This window comes from Phaseolus vulgaris, chromosome 5, assembly GCF_051622355.1.
Source record: "Phaseolus vulgaris cultivar YP4 chromosome 5, ASM5162235v1, whole genome shotgun sequence".
In the NCBI taxonomy this organism is placed as follows: domain Eukaryota; kingdom Viridiplantae; phylum Streptophyta; class Magnoliopsida; order Fabales; family Fabaceae; genus Phaseolus; species Phaseolus vulgaris.
In genome coordinates this window covers 7,809,613-7,818,680 of record NC_143502.1, presented here as the reverse complement: position 1 = coordinate 7,818,680, position 9,068 = coordinate 7,809,613, and the positions used below count along the sequence as shown (strand labels likewise).

At 32.6% G+C, this 9,068-nt stretch overlaps 1 protein-coding gene across 2 annotated transcripts; it reads right to left on the bottom strand.

Annotated features, from left to right (window-relative positions):
- Window positions 1-1,366: 1,366 nt before the first annotated feature.
- Window positions 1,367-6,553, bottom strand: LOC137835051 (Trypsin family protein). 2 transcript variants are annotated; one of them, XM_068643386.2, is made up of 6 exons: window positions 6,320-6,553; window positions 5,079-5,579; window positions 4,799-4,942; window positions 3,154-3,394; window positions 2,549-3,049; window positions 1,367-2,113 (listed from the first exon to the last, which is right to left on the bottom strand). In XM_068643386.2, the coding sequence occupies exons 2-6, from the start codon at window positions 5,565-5,567 to the stop codon at window positions 1,680-1,682; spliced, it is 1,809 nt and encodes a 602-aa protein (XP_068499487.1). In that variant the 5' UTR covers window positions 5,568-5,579; window positions 6,320-6,553; the 3' UTR covers window positions 1,367-1,679. The 2 variants fall into 2 exon arrangements, with proteins under 2 accessions (XP_068499487.1, XP_090158295.1); XM_090302169.1 differs by having other exon boundaries at window positions 4,661-4,942; window positions 6,320-6,489.
- Window positions 6,554-9,068: the final 2,515 nt, after the last annotated feature.

Here is a 9,068-nt window from a genome sequence, read left to right as displayed (position 1 = left end):
TCTAGTGTGTTTGCTCTCCTTCTTTTGCATATAATCCTTCTTCTCCTTCACAATTCTATTTGACAAAATGCATTTACACAAGTTGTATTTAAAAAATAAATCAATAATTCAAAGTAAATTATAATATTCTCATCAAATCAAACCAATATAAAGTGAGTTTCAAACTTCAAACTAAATTGATTTTGAAAAAAAAAATGGTTAAAATAAATTATTCTTACAATTACAAAACATAAATTGCTTTTATTTATTACAATTACAGAAAAAGAAAACATTTTTATCATTAAACATGTGCCTTTGCATTTTTTAAAACAACATTCGCACCAGTTTTTCATAATAAAATAATCCAAGTAACTTATCAAAATAAATTGTTTAGTTAATTTTAAACTTCTAGTTTTTTCGAAAAGTTTGACCAAACATCTAAAAATATATAATAAGTGGTCTCTTTGTTTTTTTTAAAACAGTGACTTTTTTCTTTGAAAAAGAAAATACTGAAACAACACCAAGAATTAGTTTGACGAATTTAAATAGTTTCATTATTAAGATACTACAGGATAAATTTCTCCATAAGTCTTGTAACAAAAATAAAAAGAAATAAAACGAAGTAAATGTCTGCTAAAGTTAAAATTATTTTATTTCGTGAATTAAAAATAACTGTAATAAACAAACTTCTGCATATTAATTATGCATAAACTTACTTTATTTTTCTTTTTTTTCCCTTCTCTTATGAGTCTATAGGAAAATTATCCTAATAAATTCTTAATATATGCATTGACTAGACATAAAATAAGTTGAAGGAGAAAAATAGGTTATTCAGATTGAAGTTTGGCCAGAGAATGACTTGAAACTTGGGTTAACATTCCAAACTTTTTTATTAAATGTCTTTTTAACTTCAAAATATAAAATTCAGAGATAAATCTCCAATTCAGAATATAAAATTTGAAAAAATTGTTTTCTAAGATTGTGCAATCCAAACTATCAATTTTTACATTGTATAATCTATAATACAAAATTTACATACTATTTTAGTATTGTATATTTTATAATACAAAATTTACATACTAAATTTTACATTCCAAAATGTAAATCAATACAATTTTTTGTATTTTCATATTGTATAATCCAAAATACAATTTAGAATACAAAATTTGAATTAGAATGAATATTTTTGAAATTTTTAGAACAATGAGGTGTAGGAAGAAACCTCACGGAGGTGCAGAAAGAAATCGCCCTTGGAAAAATAGATTGCAACTTGGGTTTGAAACAAGTTATCAGTGAGAACACTTTTGACAACCAATCTAATAAAAGAAATTGTTTTGAAATTATCCTAATTTTATATTATGCAGAAAAGGGGAAATAACACATGATAAAAATCCAACTCAAGCCATTGGTTCATCACAGTATATAAATAATTGTGAGTGGCATGGAATGTGTGGTAGCAGTTAACTGGCAAAGTATGCACACGTTAATTGAAAAGTGACATACTTTAGTTCAGAAATTCAGGCATTTTCAGAAACTAAATGGCCCTTCAAGACCATAAATCATTGCCCATAGTCACATAATTGACAATTTTCAGAGCAGCTAAACATAAACACAGTACCACAGTAGTCATAAACAGCACATTCCGGGGTGATTAAAATTATAAGTCAGTTTTTTTGCGGCTATTGAAAATAATGCTTGTTTCACTGAGGCTCCTCAGTACTAGTTGAGGCTTCAGAGCGCCTTCTCTTGGCCTCATTGTCACCAAGCTGCAGTGAAACACACAAATCTTCATCACAGTTAGTCCTCAATGAAGACAAGTTCTCTGCTGCTGTTCTGTCATGTATGCTGTTCTTGTGCAACGGAGACCGACCGATGAAGCTCGGGATGAACTGGTGTTCGATACTGGGACCAACCTTGATTCCATCTTCTAATTTAAATTCAGTCTCCATGATTGATGGTTTCATATCTTGGCTGCTAGGTGCAACTCCTATGGGAATAGACTGAATTTGAAGACCAAGTGGCTCATATTTGTCTTCAGCTTTCTCTTTTGTAAGTATGCCTTCAGGAGGCGAAGAATCACCAACGGTAGAGCCGATTACTGTGGCTGACATAGCTCTTTGTTCTTGTACTGCCACTACAAGAAACAACAGCAGAAAATAATCCTAATCAATATAAAGAACAATCTTTTCAGACCTGTCTCCATATTATTCCTACATGAGTTTGTGTCCATATTTTAACACCATATTCATTGTAAATAAGCAGTGCCATAGTAATATAGTAAACGGTCTTAAGAAAATTATTTATGTAGCTGGATTTAGACATGCAAATAAAGAAACTAACCCTATTAAGGTCACCAATATCCCTTCTATCACCACTAAAATTACCATCAACACCAGATGTTTTTGTGGACTTCTTTTAAGCTCAATTTATATAGAACTACCCTTTGGTATATCATGAGGGAATAAAGCACCCTAAGGTAAATTCTAATCCCATATTTGAGAATGCTAAATTTAAAAGAGAAAAAAAACAAATAGAGGAATCCAAGACAATTAGGAAAGGAATGAAAAACCTTGAAGTCCTTCATCAGTTGTTATCAAATCAAGTTCAAGTAGATTGAGAAGTCGCCCTAGATCCACCCCACTAGTCCAATTCTCAGGAGGTTGCCCAACTTTTAACTTAAGGCGGCCCCTGTTAGCAGTTCCTCCCCATATTATCCCAATTGGCCGTGGTTTCTCACCATTGTCACCTTTTAACATGATGAGGCTTCCACTGTCTCCTTCAAGGTCAAAAGTTTGTTGGTTCTCACCGACAACAAGAAGATCCGTAAGAAAGCATATGCCTTTCTCATCATTGTACTCAAGGGCATAAGCCAAAACAACTCCTGTAGTCAAGCCGGAGCTTCTTCCAACCTTCACCACTTGTTTTCCAATAAGGCTACTAATTGGAGCCTGTAGGTCAATTATTTTCACATCACCAATATCTCCAACACCCCTCACTGAAGTAGTAACAGTGGACATGTCAAAGTCATCAGCAAAAGGAATGAATGCACCATCAGCTCTCACAAAAGTCTCTGCAAGAAAAACACATCATGATGACTGAGGACTGTGGACTATACACAGGGAACAAAATGTAAGTAAACCAATTAAATCAATCAGAATTCTAAAACTATGTTACCTGGATTTATTCCAGCAAATATGCCGTACCAAAGCTCATCTGTTATAAATGAAGTTGCTCTCTCTACTGCACCAAGATAAACCCCAGGCCCCAAAGTGGGTGGAAGAGGATGAAACATCTTTTGATTTGGATAGTCTAGATCAACTGCTACATGACGGTTTGTGAGAAAACCAACTTGTCGACTGCCTGTTTGGCTTTTCACGATGGCACCCAAAGTTCCATATGTCTCTTGGTTTGCCACCTGAACTTAAGAAAGTAAGTGGTTAGAGGTCCAATATATTGATCAAGAGAAGCATACAGAAATTTGCTACTAGAGATGCTTCTATGAACTGCATTAATTTCTGAAGACATCAAGTGAACTGTTATCGCATAACAAGAGAGGTATTTTATGATAATGATGGATGACTTAGAATGTTGACATTCAGCTCACTTAACAACACAAAAGGTAGATGAAATATGCGAAGGAAAGTCTTGCAACAATCTTGAACAATCTAATTTTGTGGAGGCCTAGAAATGGCTTAATATTTAACAATTTCTTTCACAAATTTGAGTTATCAGATAGATGATGGTCAACTGAGAGTTCAATAGTTTAATTTATCATACACATTGAATTACTACACCATAATATAGATCCTGGCAAGAATGAGATATTGTAACTAACTATGATGAAAAGATACAATGCATGCATCAGATACAATACAATTATTCTAAAAATATATACGATATGGTACATCTAACATTCATATTAAAAATATATATAAAATTTCATATGACATTACGAATATATAATTGCAATTCTGCAAATCCAAATTAAAAACATACTTAGACATTACTAAAGTAAATTATAAATCATTGTCATCATAAATTATTTCCTATGATTCACTACCAATCTCATTGTCATCATAAATTATATAAGAATAGTACTACCAATCTCAATGCTTTCTTGAAGCCATTCATAAAGAGAACAATTTCTAATTTTGTTTCATCAAGAGGTGGGCGGTCTTTGTATGTTTCTACATTATACATACATGTTTCCTATAGTTGTACTGGATTTACATAAAATGCTTAAATCCTTGGACTTCACATATACATATCACTGAAGAATTGGTATTTCAAAGGTTGGGATACTTTACCAATATGTAAGTATCGGATATGGGTATGACATACAAATTAAATAGAAAATCACAGGGGATTGAGGATCATACTATTTTCACTCTTCAAATATCTAAAATGACTGCTTTCATAGACCAACAAAATCACAAGGTCCGTATTTCTGGTTTTCCAAAATTTATTGCTAATTCAGGCCATAGATCAGAGAAAGTCAAATAATGAGATTAATAAAAGACAGTTCCAATTAGAATATGATTAAAGTTAGCATTCATAAAACTTAATATGCTTTGTTGAATTTGCAAGCATAAACTGCATAGCTAGACTCAAGCAGACAAGACTCTGACTGCAACAAACCACCAAAGCAAGTTCTTTGATAAAATTAAAGGATAGTAGTTACACTGTGGTTTCTAAATGGAACGGCTAAAAGTGCTCCTTTAATCATCACATATATGCAATAGTAATTGACTCAGCTAATCTTTTGTAAACTGGAATGGTCCTTCCATAGGAAACATTAACTAATAAAGCCCAGAAACACCTGAGATCCTGAACCGATGCATGGATCACCCCCACGCAAGTCATCTACAATCTCTGTGTACAGCTGTTCTTTTGGAACTGGCTCAGGTGCACCAAAATAAGAAAACTCCACCACATCCACATCACACCATACTCCACCAGGGCCCTAGTTCAGAAATTAAACATGGATTTTAAAAGCATCAGTAGGCCTTAAAGAACAACTTAACAGCTATTCATGATATATAAATATTTCAAACTCCAAATTTGAATCAGGGAGGTTCAATTTGAAAATCTTTGAGAACCTCAAGTGCAGTAGGTAGGCACTGGATTGGACTTAGCCATTGCTTGTGAACTTTCCTGGAAACAAACACTAGAATGGCAGGAATATCTGTTAATACACCTTGTCGTATGCGAAAACCAATTGCTGTTCCAAGGCTGTAACAACGCAGTATCTTGCTGTGAAATGCCCTGATGGTCATAAGTTCAAGCAATGTGGTGGCCTGATGCCCCTTTGGCAACCGACCAGGGGTTTCAGGCAGCACCCCCTTTTGTAGATTTAAAAAGTAGTTTGCTCTTTCTTCAGCAGCATCATTCAAGCGGCTTGGCCATGAGAAGTAAGCAGCACTGCTCTCACAATGCTGTCCAGCTGAAGCAAAGGGTTGAAGCGTTGGTGGACTAAGGGAAGGCAGATTAGAATGACTGCAACAGTTTCTTTCAAGATCCAAAGCAGATTCTTCTGAGGGAGTTGAACCAGAGCAACGGCCTCTCATGTTTAGCCTGGAGCGCTCCATCTTTCAATTAACCTGAAGTGATGTTTTATTTAACAAAAGGTAAAACAAAAAATAACACTATATATATAATTTCTACGTTCAATAATATGGACGAAACTAATATTGCTTTGGATAAAACTTAACCACACCACATAATCAGAAAAGCATACAAGAGTGACAGACACTACCATGAAAAACATCAACAGAAGTTTGCTATTCCCACTCAATATAAGAAAACAAACTCATTTACCAATCAACAAGCCACAAAAATAAAAACATTTAAAACCTGAGAAAAGAATGGTAAAATAAATAGTATTACTCTCACATTCGGGAGCACACACAAGTCATGGATGATAAAATGGGATTGGGAACATAATCTGGCACCCTCATCCCTTCCAACTCTTAGATTCGAGCAAATGGAAATTTTAAATTCAGCAACACACCGTGATGACCAACAGCAACAATTACACAAAAATAGAGTTTCAAGCAGCGAAACAGAGCAAAAGAACATGTTTCAAGTCCAAGAACATACTTCATCCACAAAAAAGAAAAGCACGAGGTTTATTCCTCCAACAGACAAATCAAGGTTCTTGGAGCACAAAAGGCATGCCCTTGTTGCATCCCCTGCTCAGTCTCTAAAAATCTCAACAAGGGCACTCTTCAGTTCAACAATCAAACACATAAAGCAAAGATTTTTCAGGTTTCCACAGAACCCCAGTTACCCAAAACAAAAGAAAAAAACAGGAGAGAGAGAGAGAGAAGGTGAGGGATACCAGTTCAGGAGCAGAGTGGAAACTGGAAGAGCCTCATTGAGACGGCTAGTTCACCCAAAAGGGGAGATGGAATGAGAATCTGCAGAGAAAGTTGCAGAGTTGTGAGGGTGTTTGAACGGTGCTAAGTGGTGATTGCAGTTCAATCCCATGAAGCTGCATAGGAATGGGGTAAAAGTAAAGTAAGCTCAGTGTCTCTTTGTAGTGTGTATAGTATAGTTTGGTGTGTGCGCGCGTGTCTAATTTTATTTTTTCTGACGTTTTAAAAAATAATCATGGATGTTGAATTATTTCTCCCTTTAGATTCTTTTATTAATTACTGAATTATTATTGCATGTTTTGTGACTTTTAATCGGATTATTAATACATTTTTCTAATTTTTTAAATCAACTCATTTATTTTTTTAAATTTTGGTTTGTAGTCTACAGGTGATAATAATAACACATGTGTAGAGATTAAAATAAAAAAATAGAAATTTAAATGAAATTTTAAATTCTTTAGAGATTTATTTATTTTAGTTGTAAAACTAATATGAAATAAAATTTAATGGAGGGACTAAATGAATCGTTTATTTATTTATATTTGATATTTAAACGTGTTTCAAATAAAATTATATCCAAAAAGATTGCTCTTAAAAAAACTAAAATTAAATAAATTATTGTATTAAGTTGGAATTGTCCTTTACAATTAGTTAATTACCGACCCCAGTTATCTCTACCATTATGCCAAAAGAATGGACTCAACCTTATGACTGTAAATTCAACTATTCATGACTTTGTCATTTTTTAATCATTTTCATGTCTCACTATAGAAGTGAAACAACTCTATAAATTGAAGATACAAAACTCATCTTCATCAATTTCTCTCTCTTCCATTTTCTCACTAGTAAGTTTCTTTGCTGAAACGAAAAGAAAAAAAAAATGAAAAACAAGTTGAAATAAAAGTATTACTTTTTTACTATTTATTTAGTGAAAATTAGAAACGAAATAATTTTTTATTATTCCCGCGTATAAAACGCCCTTTCCTTAAACTGGGGCAACTTACAAGTGTTTGTTATTTTTTTTTCTTAAACTTAAATATTTTTTAAATAACATAAAACATTATAAAAGACTTTTTTTTTCTATTAAGAAAATAAGTATTATGAAGAGATGAGGTCAATCATAGATGTTCAGGTGTGAGGTAATACCATTTATTTAGTTTATACAGTGTATAAAACATAATGCTATGTGTATTGGAATATGTCATATGTAAAGTATTTAATCTAACTTAATATATGCAAATTGTGTGGCTAAATAGATGCAAATAATGTTTACATTTTTCTTCATTTGAGAAAGGTAAAGTGGTGTATACATCCTTTATTTGATAAATTTTTATTTGAACAAACAACAAGTATAATTTGTTTAATTGATGTAAACCCAAAATATTTTATAGTAAATGTTAAACTTTAATAAATGCTTATTTTATGTTTGCGGAGTCTACATACTTCTTCATTCTTTTCGAATGTTGAAAGTTACCTTATGCAATCAACTTTTCTAGAAAAAGTGGATATTAGTGCTATGGAGTCGGTCAATTGTGTCAAACCATGTGCTTTTCTCAAAAGATTAAGAGGAGTCACATGCCTTGACCTGGAAGCTTTGTAATGATCTAGAGGTGCTGTCAAAGAAGACACACATTAATGCTAAGTCAAGAACATTTAATAAGTCTTGAAACTTCACAACTAAAATACAAAGGATGTGCAACAACTACTTTCTTCTCAAGCTCTCTATATAAAATATCTATTTGAATAAGGAAGGTTGACGAAAGTTATTCTTAGCATTCATAGTTATAAGGAAGAACAATGTTTGTGTTCAAGATCAACTTAAAAGAGTGAACTAATATTTTAGCTATCGTAAGATAAAACCTCTCTTTTAATGATCTATATAGTGATATTTTATATCACTTTCTTTGTAAACCTTTAGGTCTTAACCATAAGTGGTTGTTGTCCAAATAATACTCCGTCTTAGCCAAGAGTGATTGTGTTCCAAACAATACTCAGTGGGTTAGGAATGGTTGTATTCTGAAGAATACTTCGGGATTTTAGCTAGGAGTGGTTGTGTTCCAAATAATATTTTTTTGTATATTCGCAACATTAATATACATAGTGGAACTCAATCAGTTCATTAAGAACTAGACATAGTCTACAATATTAGACAAAGCTATATAAAAATCTAAGTGTAAATATTTTTTTTTTCCTTTATCTCTTTGTTCATTGCATATTATCACTTTGCACTAACTAAAAAATTAGAGTTTTACAAACTAAGTTTTAGAAAAGTTTTTGACAAATCATGTATTATATAAAACTATCATCTAACTTGTGCGAAATTTTCAAAAAGTTTAAATACTTTACAAAATTTATACAATTCAACCATCCCTTCTTGTGTATTTGGCATGTTTTTCTTTAAAAAGGGTTTTATGTGTTAAGTCGAGATAAACATGTTTTCATTCTTATCAATAAAAAATTGCTCAAGGCATGAGGTTGAGCCAAAATTGCTCAAGCTATGGATTCGAGCTACAAATGCTCAAGGTGTAGAGTCAAGCTAGAGAGGTTCAAGGCATGAAATCCACTTAACGATGCTCTATTCATATAACCAAGCTATGTTTTCATGCATGTCAATGAAAATATTTACATGGGCATGAAGTTGAAGTAGAGATTCTTAAGGTTTGAAGTTGAGTTAAAAATGCTAAATGGTAAACAAACAAAGGTCAAATGTCC